Source organism: Magallana gigas, chromosome 7 (assembly GCF_963853765.1).
Source record: "Magallana gigas chromosome 7, xbMagGiga1.1, whole genome shotgun sequence".
NCBI lineage: Eukaryota > Metazoa > Mollusca > Bivalvia > Ostreida > Ostreidae > Magallana > Magallana gigas.
This window is the reverse complement of record NC_088859.1, coordinates 1,117,211-1,134,053: the sequence shown is the minus strand read 5'-3', so window position 1 is coordinate 1,134,053 and position 16,843 is coordinate 1,117,211. Positions and strand designations below refer to the sequence as shown.

The following is a 16,843-nucleotide window of genomic DNA, read 5'->3' as shown; positions in this document are numbered from 1 at the left end:
CTTTAAGTATAATATTACGGTGTTAAGAAGGAGTCAATTTGTTCAGTTTCTGTTTAACAGAGAATGTTAAATATAGCTTCCAACGGTACCTTCAGTGACGAAAATTGCGTAATATGTTGATTATCGATTTTAAAATTTTGAGAGCCCCGGTTTTTTTTCAGCACGAGACAACTTAAAGATTTACATATATATACAAATATGCACTGTAACAACAGAAAATACAGTGCAGATTTGTATATATGTGTAACTTAACCCACCAAGGGGCAGTATTATGAAACGACTGTAAATGCGTGTGTATATTACAATTTGTGTGGATATTATGTACCATAATATTTTTTTCATAAATTACTGAAATGAAAAGAAAAGTTTTTCTTAATATCTTTTTCACGTTGTCATCAATTTAGCTTTATACGTGTCAGGAAGCATTCTTTCCTCGAATCTCTCCCAATGTAATTCTTTTTAATCAACATCCAAGAAATAATTTCCTCTTTCATATATAGTGCTTCATTCCACAAAGTGAACAGTGATTATTTCAGAGGATATTTGAAGATTACTTGCTCCGTGGCCATGTATTTTTTCGTGAAGTTCGTCCATTAGTTAATAGAATATAAATCTGCATCGAACCAAGAAAAACCATGCCACGATCAACCAAGTCAGTGAATGGTGCATTGTAATACGGAATGTCAGTGCCGATCGAGCTCATAATCACTGCATATTAATTTTGTAGTATATTATGAATTATGCATTATTCAGAATGAAGAGATGAAATGTAAATTGTCTTTGAAGCAATAATCATACTAAAGCTGCAATACCAATCTTTTTTTGCATTTTTTTTTAATTTAATCAGATTTTTTTGCTAGTTGTATTATTTTAGGGCTAAAATATTAGTTTTAGATAAAGGTATTATTTTATTTTATCAAAAAGTTGTTGGGATTATATTATTTTAAACGAATAAAGCAAATTGTATAAGTCAACACAACAATGCTTTTTCTAAAGTTAAGATTGTTTTAATTTGTAATTAAGCACGATAGATAAAGTTTAGTCGCAGTGCAAAACTATACTGTGTATTAAACTTTATTTTGATATTTATATTTAACTAATGGCCATCTTAAATATTTAAAGTTTTTTTTTTAATTTAATGTGGAATGTACATGTATCTTTCAATGTTTGTTCTTAACCAAAGTGACAGTTTATATTATCGGTGGATCTTGATTTGTTTCAATGCAGGGCCAAATATCTGTTGTTGACAGTATCTGTCAACAACTCGGACAAACGGTTAATCTAATTCATGATGACTAGCAGCACCTTAGGATACATAGTTGACAGGAACGCCACAGGTCTAGATCTGTTTCCCTTCCAAAGATCAGCAGGATGATAATTTTAAGTTAAAAGAACTTGTGAATTCAATTTGTTGGGGATTTTTTATTTTTCTCTATGAATATTGATAAAACACACACACAAAAAACCATACGCCTGTATATACATTTATCTTATTTTTTTCGATACCACTCGAATAACCGTTGAGAGGGGCTGTATAGTTGCTATTCTTACATCAATATCATTGAGAAGGCCTCTGTATTCAGATGTTTAACTTTTTTAAAGATATACTATTTTTCTTCCATTTTATAGTAAAATAAAAAAAAAGTGTAAGACTTTGAATTAATTATCTATTAAGCTAGCTTTGATGGGTAATTTGCTGCCCCCCCCCCCCCCCAGGCCACTTTCACTTGATACACTGAGAAGTGGTCAGTGGTAAGAGGCGGATCAAAGTATTGCTCAATCCATTAGTTTCTGTCGATTGTCGATTTTTCACTTCCCTCGATCTACACACTCGCTTTATAGAGTGAGGTTTCCGACCTGCCCCCCCCCCCCCCCCGCCCAACAGCGGTCCAATTTGATGGGTTTGTTCTCTTAATTTACACCAGTTTTTGCATGAGTTACCACGTTGTCCTAGGGTCAAGATCTGATAATGTAAGGAGCCTACAGTTTAATTGACCTTGAGATATTCATATTTTTATGGTGTTTTATTAAAATAACCTGTTTTATTTTTTTAGTGTATTCGAGATTAATTCTTTGGTTCCACAATGAAACGTTGTATTTTAAACTTTTATTTGGGGTTTTTTTTGTCAGTAATATCTATACATGTATTTATAGAATACCGACAGTATACTTCAAAAGTATTTATACATACATGAATACTGATATCAAATGGACAAGTATCTGGATTTTCTTCGTGTGATTTCAAATGTACAAACAAAAATTATTTTTTATTTTCTAGCTATAAATTAGCTTTATATTATATTTAATTGAAAAACACAGTTTTAAGTTCGCATTGTCCTCGTGTTTTCATAAAATCAAAGTTTGAATATACCATATCTAACTATTGAATTTTGAATTGAACATATTTTATTGAATAAATCAAAAGGATAAGACACAAGTTCTAAAACTTAGATAGTCCTCTCCTAGTAATGAAATTTTATAAATATTGCCATACATTGAATATATTGAAATATTGAATATATTGAATGCACATAAATATACATGAATAAACAATCTACTGCATATATAATATCACCTTATAAATTCAAACATTTTTTGAAAAACGACCACATTCACTCAAAAAAAAATAACTAATATACATAATGTATGGATATCAGTCATCTGTAAAAGATCTGATATTCTTATGCTAAATTATAAAGAACGATACACTACTTTCATTTACCGGTTCCCGACCTTAAATTCTCTCTGTTTATTGCACACAGAAGACTTCTTAAAATAGGATATATATATGCTCAGTAGTTTTGTTCGCCTTTTAGTGTCACAATGTAAAAAAAAATTCTTTAAAATTCCAACTTTAAGATTGGAATTTCCAACTTTAATCTTAGATTTTCCTGTCTTAAAGTTGGTTTTTCCAACTTTAATCTTGGAATTTCAATTTTTAATTCTCTGTTGCTATTGTCTTTTACTAATTAACAATTTTTAATTTAATTAGTCATGGACTCATTGACACTATTACGATAAGTTTTTTTTTCAATTTCAGTCGAATTTTTATTGATAAGTGATCTTTATTAACGCCATGTAGATACAAATTTCAAGGATTTCTATTGATCTTAGTGTGCTTCGTTCTTATCTAATAAACTCAAACAAAAGAGTTGGAAAAATCAACTTAAAAGTTGAAATTTTAAAGAGAAAAAAAAAACAATCCGGCACTAATACACTTCCGTAGTTTTGCTGTAAAATTCATACATTTTTTATAACTACGAATGTTTCAATGGAATATTTTCTTATGCATGATATTTTTATAGAACATAACTGTTTTAAGGCATAATATAAAAAATGTGTTTTAGATAGTCACAAGTTTTAATGCCCGCGAAAATTATTTTAAGATTGATAGACATACTTATTTTAACTGCCCTGGTGGAATATGGCAGTTTTCACACACTACAATGATGTTTATTATGATAAAAGATACATTTTTTATTGCTTTTTAAAAATAAATTATCTAAAAGATGACCAAAAAAAACCTCAGAAAAGGAATTAATTAAATGCTTTATGTATTTAGTAAATTTTTCTAGCGTACTCAGCAATTTTACCACGGTAATTGTCACAAAAACCACAAAGCGTAGGGATACTGAGTGTTAGATACATTCTGCCTAATAAATAGAACGATTGCCGATTCACCCTGTTATTACCGTCTGATAGGACTACAATTATGACTTTTAACACTTCATTACTTCATCTTGCATTTCATCCTGACTTGTAAAAATCGACCTATTGAGCGAAGGATCAATATGGCCGTCGCGGATTGTAAATGCTTGTACCTCTCTGCACTTACATTTGTGAATCGCCGGGCGAAACAAAGACTGGCTCCACTCTTATCATCTGTGAGCAATTGCATGAAGAATTTCATTTTAAGGGAAAAGATTTATCCTGGAAAATGAATTAATACAATCATAAAAAAAACTGTTCATTATTTGCCTATATACTACGATGGACTTAATTAATAATGTGAAAACCCAGCACGGTAGTAATGGGAAAGTCTACTCGGGGACCCATGCGTGTTCACAAATGAATTGTTCCCGGAATAGAAGAGCACCATGTATATATATAACCGGAGAGTCTCCTGCTCTCTCCATCCGTCCCAGGAGGCAGCACTAGTAGATTTTTCTTGGATCCTTTTTTCTGACATTTGGTTTAAGCTGTTCTTAAGATTTTTTTTATCCGTTGAAACAGTCCACAATGAATACTTCCAACATCTCCGGGGTAGTACCGGAGGTCCCCCTCGTCAAGTACTTCATTCCCCAGCCTCTCTACTATATCATAGGGACGGGACTTCTCTTTGTGTTCACGTTTGGATCTTTTATGAACTTTACCGGTCTGCTTGTATTTGCCAAAAATAAGCACATGCGGTCTCCGACTAACACCTTCATCATCTCCTTGCTAATGGGGGACTTCGGAATGAGCATCTGCTCCTTTATCTCAATGACGGCGCATTACAACCGCTTCTACCTCTGGGGCGACAATGTCTGTACGTTCGAGGGGTTCTGGATGTACTTCATGGGACTGACCAACATGTACACCATCATGGGGATCTCCTTCGACAGGTACATCGTCATAGCCAAACCCTTGCAGGCGTCCAAAATCACCACGCGCGTGGCTGTTGCCGCCTGCCTCGCTATCTGGTTCCAGGGCTTTGCCTGGGCCGCCTTCCCGTTCCTGGGCTGGGGGAGGTACACGTATGAGGCCGGTCGTACTTCCTGTTCCGTTCAGTGGGACACCGACGACATTGAGTCCGCCAGTTACAACATCTCCATCTTTATCTGGAGTTTATTCCTGCCGCTGATGCTAATATTCTACTGCTATTATAATGTCTTTATGACAGTAAGTATGAAAGTTATTTATTCAGCTGAAATTTATTTTTTATTTTAAAGAGATATACTTTGAAGAAGAATTTGAGCTTAAACATAATTATAACAGTAACGTATGGTGGTAACCATTTTTAGACTAAATTAATCGTCTTAAAAAGAAGACCTAATAATATGTTTAGCAAATTATTAGAATTTCGATGTCAAAATATATGGGTCATTATCAAAATATGCAGCCTTTTGTGTCAGTGTCAATTTAAAGGGGGAAAAATAATGTTCTGGGGAATTTATACAGTACCATCGGATTTTAGAAACTTAAACCCATATTGTTGAACAAATAAATCGACAATTTTACTGCTTAAAGTATAAAAAAAATATTATTTGTTATGAGATTTCAGTGAATTTATGTTGTCATTAAATTTTTCCAACGTCTTTAACCTACAATATCTTCAATAACATTGATGTTTTATTCCAAAAATCGCCGTTAATTTTTAAAACAACATTCATATTTTAATTTCTGCTATGCTCCTTAACAAGTTCTCTTTTAAAAACAATGAATTGGACGAGATATATGCTTGTACAAAAATTTTTTGTCATTGGTGTTACAAGGCAAATTATATAAAAATATCTTAAAATACATCAAGTAAATAATATTGTACTACAGTTGGAATCCCCCAGATCATAGTGACATCATTCCCTGCTACTAAAAAGATAAATGTATCAGTGATGACATCATTGTGATAGAAAATATGGCAGAAAATGTTAGTATGCTCCGAAAAATACAATGTAAACTGTGTCAGTGGGATAACGTGCTATTTAAGGTTTTCTATTATGAAAGAACAAAAAAGTTTTTCACATAAATGATGAATGTTTATCACATTATAACATAGGCTATGTAGCTTTGTGTAGTATCTGTTCTCTTGGGTCATACTGCTACATTTACTATGGATACATCAGTGGTATAACGGTCAGTGGTGTAACCAAAAATTGTTGTTACACCACTGAAAAAACTGTTACACCACATGACATTATTTAATTGTTTTACTTTTTCTTCCATTTCATTTATATTTTGAGCATTTTGAACAATTGTTATTTATCAATTTTACAAGTTAGACACTGTCACAATAAAGAAAGCTTGACTATTTAATTGCAATTGTGTTTTCTTAATCTGGAAAATGAGACCTGTTACACCATTGACATTATTTGAAACACCATTGACATTTTGTATGCTCTAATTATGTTTTACCCATTTAAATACTTGATTAAAAGATAAAAGTAAAAACAAATTTATTCTAATAAAGAAATGAAATTATCCACATCATATTTTTATTAAAAAATCAAATTTTTTAATGACTTATAGTGTACAATAATATATGTTATTCCACTGACATTTCACATTCCCTATTATGTTATACTAAAATCTTTCAAATACTTAAAGGTAACAAATGCTAGCTGAGCTTCAAAAAACATATATAGACAAAGAGGAAGTGTATATGCATTGTATGCATAGATTTTGGAGAAAATTGGAGAAATTTCAATTTAATTATCCAAAGTGTATGATTGATATGAGCTGGTATAGTATTGAAGATGCTGTTTGTGATATTGATGAGCTGAAGAAAGTTCGAACTTGGTACAAGGTGGATAAAAGTGTGTGGATGCCAATAGTAAAAAATATAACATCAAAGAATGAGTGAATTCATTTTAAAAAAACATCTACATGCCATTTTTGTGTCAGTGGTGTAACACTGATTATAAGTGGTGTAACAGTGTGTCTCTCTTCAGATTATGAAAGAAGGAGGCACGAAAACTTTTATTTAAGATCAAATTTATCATTTTTTAAATGCAATCAAAAATAGAAATTAGTTTACTTTACAAAATTTAACACGCTTATCTCTTATTTATTATCGCTAGGTCAGTGGTGTAACTTTTAGTCAGTGGTAAAACATAATAATCAGTGGTGTAACGTGTACATTTTTCTCCAAATAAAATTAACTGACAATGATTCATGTATATTTGAAAACACCAGTGCATTTACAATAATGTCTTTTTTATGCTCCATTAAAAGAAAAATCCAGTTGTGTTCTTTTTAATGCTCAAATTAAAATTTGTTGAGTAACATCAAGACTTTGTCTCAAATGTTATGTTGGTCACTATGTAAATGTGCCAAATATTTTCTGTTATCTAATTCTAATAACTCTAAATGAAGTTTGTTGATATAAACTTTATGTCCATCATTTTAAAAGAATTATTTTATTTTATTTAAGAATTTTTTCCTATACTATATGCCTGTTACACCACTGACAAAATTTTCACAGTTCATTTAATTTCAGTCTAATTATCAACCAAATGGTAGATTCCAATGTTTGCAAATTTTTAGATGTTATACTTCATTGTTTGTTAAATGTGTTTTTTGCAATCAAAGTAATTTTTTCACCAATAATTTTCTCATGTTTTACATGTTTTAAAAGTCTGCATATTTTGATAATGACCCATATATAGATGTTGCTATATTAAATGATTATTTATGACTAAAAATCGTATCGAAAATTTTTAGGAAGATTTGACAATACATTTGTTTTAACACCCACATCAAATAAAATACTGACATTTCTTAGACAATATTTACATGGATATGACCGAGAATAACCGAGTGTCTATGAATGAACCAATTTCTCACATCCAGCTACACTAGCTGTTCTAGTCAATTACGCTTCTATTCTGGCCCATGATCGAATATTCAAATCTATGACCAGGCCATGGTGTTTCTTATCTCAGTTCCATCTCGTCTGTATAGACAAGAGAGCGTAAATTATATTGCTAATTAGCTAGGGCTTCTTAGCCCTTTTTGTGCTTAGTTCGTCCGTCAATACTCCACTACCTAAAAGCTGACAAGTTAACTACATGCACCTGAACCAGCCTTCAAACAAAGTACTATAGCAATTACAGTGATTGTCTGATTCTTGTTTCTGAGTGCCAGTGAATGGATATACAAATCTCAAGAAAACTAATAAATTATATTGTGATTATCGGCACGTTTTGTCTATATGTAAACAGCAGCGTTAATTTTGATAGATTATATGTGTCATGTAATTCTTTAGTCTATACTAAATCGTCACAATTTATATACTAACATAACCTACTTCAGTAGCCATAACTTTTGTAAAAGGGAATTAACCGCCGACAAACAATAGCTATCCCGTACCACTCCTTTTTTAGCTTGATGTGAAAAATCTATAGCAGCGTACTTCCTATCTTTTTGGTCAAAATTACTTTCTATTCCATCGTCAATCTTATCCCTTTATGGTTAGACGCCATTGCTTTTATAGATTCGCCATGTTGCCAGGAATGGAGTCTGGGACATGAACAGCAGAATTGCGAGAAAAAACCTGAGGATTGAAAAGAAAATGTTCAAGACGATTGTGTACATGCTCGGTACGTGCCATATAACGAATAGACGTAGTACTCAATGCAAGCAAACGATATGTAAACATCATTTTTTTTTCTAATTTTTAAATTCTTATAGTTTCCTACGTTGGGTCATGGACTCCCTATTCTATCGTGAGTTTGTGGGCGATATTCGGCGAAGCCAAAGACATTCCCCCCTACTTGATGACGGTCCCTGCCGTCATCGCTAAGTCAGCCTGTATCTGGGACCCCCTGATCTACGTCGGCACAAACAGACAGTTCCGGATGGCTTTCTACAACACACTGCCATGTGATGGTCTCGGCAAAATGCTGATCAAGAGAGAGGAGCAGAAGGACAAAGAGGCGGACGCCTCGGATGACGAAGACGAGGCTGGGAAGAAGGCGGAAGGAACGGCCGTGAAAAAGACAACGCTTGTGGCCCCAATTGATGACGAGGCTGGACAGACCACCCAGGTGGAGAATTTCCCCGACCCCAACAGCCCTCAGCCCGGACAATCCGGCAATCCGTAGAGCAGCCCAAGCAAAATGGCAATATCTGCATAATTCCCCCTTTGGGAGCGTGGAGGGTAAAATTGCGAGTAGTCTCATTTGAACCGGCTAATTGCCGAAGACCCGAGGACGATTCAATCAGACACGGTCTTAGTGAATAACGATTAGAAAAGCTATTGGATCAAGCAGAATTGGACAGGAATGTGAACGAGTCTTTGAAATGTGTCAGAAACGGTGTTTTATCAGACTTTGCTTCTATTTTATTACCCATGTGTTAAGCTTCGTTATAAAGCTGTTTTGATTAGTACACATGCACTCGATTTTCTTTTTCAAAAATATATTGTCAGAAGAGGAAGAATTAAGCCTGCTTTAATTATTTGTTACTATCTGTACCCTCTTTTAAGTATCATATTGTATCATAATTTATTATATTTCCATCAGTGCGATTTTTTTCTATACTTCAATATCAATGCTTTGTTATTGTGATAACCCACAGGATGTTAGAAATGCATGTATATCAGTATATCAACCGGTACTTATATGACAAGTTAAAAATTAAAGATGGCCCGAAACACATTAAAGATGGTTTTAAGCGTGTTTTTATTTCTAAGTCAGCATTGCAAAAATATATCAAATAAAGATTTTTAATAAGTTTCTGAGAAGAAAAACAGACAAAGAACTTGGACCTTCAAAAACTTGAGCCATTCGATCGGTATTTTTATAACGTTGGAATCCTTTATCTCAAATAGGCCGACACTTTAATCAACTAGCTTTAGAAAGCAATATTCACATTTTGAATCCCAGTCGTGTAAATCACTCTACGCGTTTTTTCAGTGTAAATAAATTTTATATTGGAAAAAAGGGTTCAATATTCACAGTTCGTTAGTAAACAGTTTACTTTCGTACCCTCATCTGACTGTGGTCTATTACGTCATATTTGAACTGAAGGGGAAAATGTAATATACAAAAAGATTACTTCTATATAATTACATATGTACATGTATTTAGGAAAGATTTTGGTTTCCAAGATAAGGATAGGATAATTGATATTTTTACGTTACGAAACAGTTCAAAAAGAGATTATAGCATATCAATCAACGATATTGTTTTTTTGTTTTTTTAAATACATAGCGATAATATAACACAGTTTGCGTCATTCCAATTGACAAGCCATTCAGACAACCTGCCGTTTGAAAGAAAAATAATTGATAATACCACAAATAATATATTTTTTACCTTGAGTTCTTAACTTCATATAGGAAACCAGAATTATTTTTTTCTATACACAGTCCAAGTTATCCACGACATAAACGCACCGAATCTGCATTCATTCTTTAATGCCAATTAAAGAGAATTTTTATGTACTGTAAAATTTGATATAGGTAAAAATATTTGATACAGAAAATGAAAACATTCGAAAAATTAACATGAGGCATAACTTTTAAAAATTTGTTGGAAAATATATGCGTATTTTTATCCACATAGCGCTTTCACCAGACATTATCTACAGCGATCTTATTCAAATTTTAGAAAATGAATAAAACGTGGCTTTTGAAGACTGAGAATTTCAAAAACGTATTACTGCAACTTGATATTATGCTTTACAACATTGTAAATATGAGATACTTAGTCAAACGCAATAACGAGAAAGTACTATAGAGTAAGTCGTAATTACGAAATGACGAAACGTACATGTACAAATGACATAAATTAAATTATGTAGTTCAACGACAAAATAAGTCATTCTAATGAATTATTACGTTCAATAATAAGTCTTACGTGAACTAATTTAGTTTTTTTCGTTCGGTTTATTTTTTCTTTGGGGGACATTTCTTTCGTTATTCTTTTTAAATTAAAAATGGAATCACACATTTAATCCAAATGCACGTCATGAAAGGTGATTAAAAGCATTTTATCATATAAAAATGTATTTAGTTTATTTCTCCCATTGTTGCCCATTAATTTTATAAAAACAAAATTGGATTTCTTCAGAAATAGAGAGAAAACCATACTTCAATGGATGTAAAATGAACTTCTGAAAAGAATTATCTGAAGAAAAAATATTTGGAATTAGGAAAAGAAAGACAATTCATGTAAACATTTGTAAATTTCCCATTTTAACGAATATGGCATGGGTCGGGACATTATATATGTACACATAGAGTGCAAAAAGAATTCAAAAATTATAATAGAAAACATTTTTCTTGCCCTCATCGAAATCTGAAATTGTCATTTTTGTAGATTTCCGTTGAAATACCAAAGGCATTTATGCTGCATTGTTGTGTCGTTATTGATAATTTATAGAGTTTTCTAGAAGCCATTCGTGGTACTCAAAATATATTTTCCAGAACTTTGTTGGAACGGTTATTTGATCACTAACCTTGAGTAAGGCATCCACTGATGGCGCCCATGAGAAACTGTTCTCCTTTTAAGGCTTTTTGTAATGATCATCATTCGTCGCATTGAATTAATTTCTACTTAAGAAATACTGCAGGGGCTTCAATGATTTTGTTTTCTTGAATTCTGCCCATCTTTCTCTTATTAAGGATTCCCTAGACAAATCACAATATTCAACTCAACATAAAAAAAGAATAAAAATCCCTCTTGTAAAATCCATCAACTTTTAAGATTGTCTTTAAACCCCGATTGTTGCCAAGATACATGTGTGTTATTTCCTGTTACTGAGCACAATTAAGGCATAAAAAAGAACATATCAAATATATCAGTGCTCTAATCATGACGGATTATATTTTTTTTCGTTTTCTTTGAAGTACAAAATTATTGGATTGTTATATACCTGAAACTGTATTCTGCAGAACTCGCATTCAAATGTATACATTGGTATAATTCGTGGGTGGTTTTTTTTTCAAGTCTGAAAGAAAAGAAAATGATGTAGAAGCTACATTAGCTAATTGGTAAAAACCGCTATGTAGAACTGTATTATAGGTCTCGGTTTAATGACTTATGGGGGAAACGAAAACCCTAACAGTCTATAAATACACATCTATATTATACAACAGCACCAAAACAGTCCGGCCCAGTAAAATCTGTATCTGCATTACACATTACAAACAAACATCATTTGACCAATTATAATCGTGTACCATTAATACCAAATCATATCCACCCCCACCCCCCCCCCCCCGCCATTTCTTTTTCTTCTACCTTTTACACCATTACAAAAACAGTCCCATGCATCAAGTCACTTAAGTGCGGACCTTGCGTTGCCTCACATCATCACCAGGTTTGTCCATCAATGCAAGTTACATACTTCTCTTACCCATCGTTACCTAATTTCTCATCGTTACCCCTATTTAGTAACATATGTCTTTAACCCTTTGTAACCAAATTGTTTTCGTCCCAGTTATTAGTAACATACATTCGTTCACAATACATCGCTATATACCAAATCATCGATCCAATCGCATGCAATTAATTAGTTACTGCCAGAGCAGACGTACGTATTACATGTATGACTTTTTCTTTGATATTTGTAAAATCTATTTTACAACCCCAGTTGTTAGAAGTGTTTTTCGAATGACGTATTCGATTATAAATGTTTACGTCTTTGGGCAGAAATGTCTATTGTAGTCATCTAAAGAATCATCGAGAAATTTCGAGAAGCTATCCTACATAATTATGATGACGTGATGAAAAAGAACAGTGTTCAAAATAAACGTCAAAAGAAAAATACAAAACAGTAACAGAGCAAACACATCCTCTAAAAATTTAGAGGTAGGATCAGGAGTGAGCCTTCTATGTAGGATCAGGAGTGAGCCTTCTATGTAGGATCAGGAGTGAGCCTTCTATGCTTTCATACTAAAAAAATGTTCTTGCTTTCTTTTTCAAAGTTCATGGGGACTAGAATCAATTTTTTTCAAACAAAATAAATAGAAGCATAAAAATTAGAAAACAGTAGGAAAGGTAAGACAGTTCGTTGATCATAGGGTGTCATATTATAATCTCTTTAATTAATGTTACAATTGTTGAAATTAATGTCAAAACGGGCCTTGCCCCTGTCATTGTAATCGATGAATTCCGGGAAAACAAATTATGAAAAGACATTGTATGTATGTATTACCTTTGATGTTTTCAACCTACACTAAAGTTGTAATTTGTTATTTTTTCTGATTGCAATTGAAATCAAAGACAATGAAACTCGCTGTATCTTTCTAGGCCTGTATCAAGGTAAAATAATTAAGCTATAAGTAATATTCTAAAAATTATAGAGATTTCTGGAAGCATTCCATGTACTTTGTCTTGGTTATGTTTTAACATTCTCTGGCATCTGTAATTTCCACTCTGACCCTCAAGTCACGCATCTACTGGTGATGCCCATGAGAAACTATCCTCCATTCCAAAGCATTTCTTACTGAGCATCATTCATTGTATTCAATTAGTTTCTACTTAAGAAATCCTACCGGCGCATTTTTTAAAAAAAATTTCGAAAATTCTTCAGTTTGTCTCCTTTTTAAGGACACTCTAGACTAATCTAAAATCAACTCCATACCATTGGGATTTCTTTTATCTTCTTTTACAGATATATTTTATTGTTAAAACCATTACTCTGTCTATGACACCCTGCTAGGGACCAAAGTTTGTTTTAAAGATTCTATTTCAAAGAATAATGAAGGCATGAAAATTCTAGTAGTTTCTATATTAAAAGCAAATAGAATCTCTAAAAAGAATAAAAATTGCTTGACTATATGAAACGTCAAAACATTATTTGGGTATTATTCTGCTCGTGCTTAATATGATTGGCATTTTTGTGACTGATATTAGTTTTTGGTGTTAGTTTAAAAAGAAAAATACTTTACATGGCTAAATGATCATTCAGAAAACAGCCAGAGCCGTTGGAACATTGGTCTGCATTGCTTATAACACAGATGGTATTAACTTTCAATTTGCAGTTTAACCTCAACATTGTATCAAATATTAAACAATACGAAGGAAATTTATTTTGATACAATTTTTCTCTTCTATTTTTAAAGTATTTTCCATCAGCAACTTAAAACAAAAAATAAACTCTTAGCGAAATTCTACCAAACCAGAACTTGAGAAAATTATAATAAATTATTTTTCATAAAATTGTTGCCTTCCGCTACATGCCTTGGCTTGTGGAATTTTTTTTTGAATATATGTGCCTTTTAAGTGTGCGTGTCTAAAATTGAGAAATGTGTACCATATGTTTGTTGTTTGAGATCGACCAAGAAGGGAAAATGAGATCTAAGGAAGAGATATATTATTTTATTAAATTCGCAGGTAAATTGTTTTACTGATATTAGTTTTACCGTATCTAGTATGCAATTTTCTTTGCTGATATTAGCCACACCGTATCATATTTTCACATTATTAGCTCACCTGAGCTGAAAGCTCAATTGAATATTTGCAAGCGCTCTCGAGCGCTAGCAACTACGTTAGTCATTTTCACTGGAATACACATGCTCGACTCCATTGTAGAGGATTCTGGAATACTGTACTACTGTAGATAAACTGTACCATTTGAATTTCGTTTTATCATCTTCACATGAAGTTTTGTGTTTTATTGAAAATGTAAAAAAGTAACAGTAGCTTAGGTTTTATAATGCAAAGTTATTCTAAATGTTATAATAAATAGCTAGCTTTATCTTAAATTCCTTCAAGCTCGGAAAACCTCGGATATGTTTTCGAACTTGCCGGAAATGCCGGAAAGGCTCGAGAAGATACGATTGCTACACAACAGTACCTATGGTACTTGAAAAATTTCACCTCGAAATTGAAATTACAGTAGAAACATAATGATTAAGGCACAGTCAATGAGCTAACCCATTGCCGATGTGAAGCCCACTCTACATTCACAATTCTAAATTGAGACCCCACTCCAGCACAATTCCAGTAACCACTGTGCCTTCTTATTGTTAATTAATCGATTCAGGAATTTCAACCAATGTTTTAGAAATCTGCTTCTTTGTTTTAGGATGGCTACGGCGCTAGCTCACCAATCTTTTTAAAAGATAAGCTTGTCTGATCACATTTAGTCTGTCGTCCGTCCGTCTGTCCGTAAACTTTTCTCATTGTCAACATCTTCTCCAGAACCTCTGGACCAATTTCAACCAAACTTGGCACAATGCATCTTTAGGCAAAGGGGATTCAAAGTTGTGAAAATTAAGGACCTTTTACAAGGGGAGATAATTAGGAATTATTGAAAATTTTTGAGAAATATTTAAGAATCTTCTTCTCAAGAACCATTTGGTCAGAAAAGCTGAAATTTTCGTGGAAGCATCCTTAGGTAATGTAAATTCAAAATTGTGAAAATTATGACCCCCAGAGGAAGGGTGGGCCCACAATTGGGGTCGAATTTTACATAGTAATATTCTCAAGAACAATTTGCCCAGGAAAGCTGAAACTTGTGTGGAAGCATCCTCAGGTAGTGTAGATTCAAAATTGTGAAAATCATGACCCCCGGGGGTAGGGTGGGGCTACAATGGGGACGACTTTTTACTTAGAAATATATAGAGTAGATCCTTAAAAATCTTCTTCTCAGAAACTAATCAGCCAAGAATGCTGAAACTTGTGTGGAGACATCCCAAGGTAGTGTAGATTTAAAGTTGTGAAAATCATGACTCCCAGGGGTAGGGCGGGCCCACAACGGGGGGGGGGTCGAATTTTACAAAGGAATATATAGAGTTAATCCTTAAAAATATTCTCCTCATAAACAAATCAGCCAGGAAAGCTAAAACTTGTGTGGAGAAATCCTTATGTAGTGTAGATTCACAGTTGTGAAAATCATGACTCCCGGGGGTAGGGCGGGCCCACAATTGGGGGGAGGGGGTGTTGGAATTTTTACATAGGAATATATAGAGTTAACTATCCTCTTCTCAAAAACCAATCAGCCAGGAAAGCTAAAACTTGTGTGGAGAAATCCTTAAGTAGTGTAGATTAAAAGTTGTGAAAATCATGACTCCCAGGGGTAGGGCGGGCCCCAATGGGGGGGGGGGGTGTTGGAATTTTTACATTGGAATATATAGAGTTAAAAATCTTCTCAAAAACCAATCAGCCAGGAAAGCTAAAACTTGTGTGGAAGCATCCTCAGGTAGTGTAGATTCAAAGTTGTGAAAATTATGACTCCCAGGGGTAGGGTGGGCCCACAAGGGAGAAGGTCGAATTTTACAAAGGTATATATTGAGTAAATCGTTAAAAATCATCTTCTCATGAACCATTTGGCCAGGAAAGCTGAATGTTGATATTTAGCATTCAAGTTTTAAGTTGTGAAAATCATGACTCCCGGGGGTAGGGTTGGGCCACAATTGGGGGTCGAATTTTTATATAGGATATATAGTGAACAGTTTGTTAAAAGCTTCTTCTCAGAAACTAATCAACCAAGAAAGCTGATACTTGTGTGGAAGCATCGTCAGGTTGTGTAGATTCAAGTTTGTTCAAATCATGATTCCCGGGGGTAGGATGGGGTCACAACAAGAGGGAGGCAAATTTTTACGTTGGAATATATAAAGAAAAATCTTAAAATCTCCTAAAAAACCATTTGCCTAGAAAAACTGTAACTTAGGTAAAAGCAACAGTGTGGATTCAAATTCGTTAAAATCAAAATTTTGAGGAGTAGGGTGGGGCCACGTTGGGGATCTAGTTGTACAAAGGAAAACATTTAAATTATTCACAAAAACTGAAATGTTATCATGTATAATTTTCCTTATATGCAAGCATTTTGACATATTGCCGATTCTTTAAAATTGTTAAGACTTTAGCCCCTGGACGATTCTTGGGCCTCACAAGAGGTTCAGAGTGTGATGTGGGTTTATATCCCGTTTATAAACAATTGTTTAGGATCTTTTTGAGAACTGCAATGCTCAACATGTGATATGGCTATAAAATCATCTGGGACTGGATCATAAACACAATAATATCCGGGAGGAGGGGGAAGGGGGAAATGGACATTTATTTATACAGAATCTACATGTAATATACCACATTGTTCACATATTTTTTAATATGACTCTATTAAGCTGATTTAACATGTCTATCGTTGCTCAGGTGAGCGATGTGGCCCATGGGCTTTTGTTTGTATTAGC

General features: G+C 33.5%; 1 protein-coding gene across 1 annotated transcript; it reads left to right on the top strand.

Annotated features, from left to right (window-relative positions):
• The first annotated feature begins 3,555 nt into the window (after positions 1–3,555).
• On the top strand, positions 3,556–9,707 carry LOC105317541 (visual pigment-like receptor peropsin). Its single transcript, XM_011414204.4, has 3 exons — positions 3,556–4,881; positions 8,192–8,297; positions 8,389–9,707. Exons 1-3 carry the CDS (start codon positions 4,240–4,242, stop codon positions 8,799–8,801), a joined length of 1,161 nt encoding a protein of 386 aa, XP_011412506.3. The 5' UTR covers positions 3,556–4,239; the 3' UTR covers positions 8,802–9,707.
• The last annotated feature ends 7,136 nt before the right edge of the window (positions 9,708–16,843 follow it).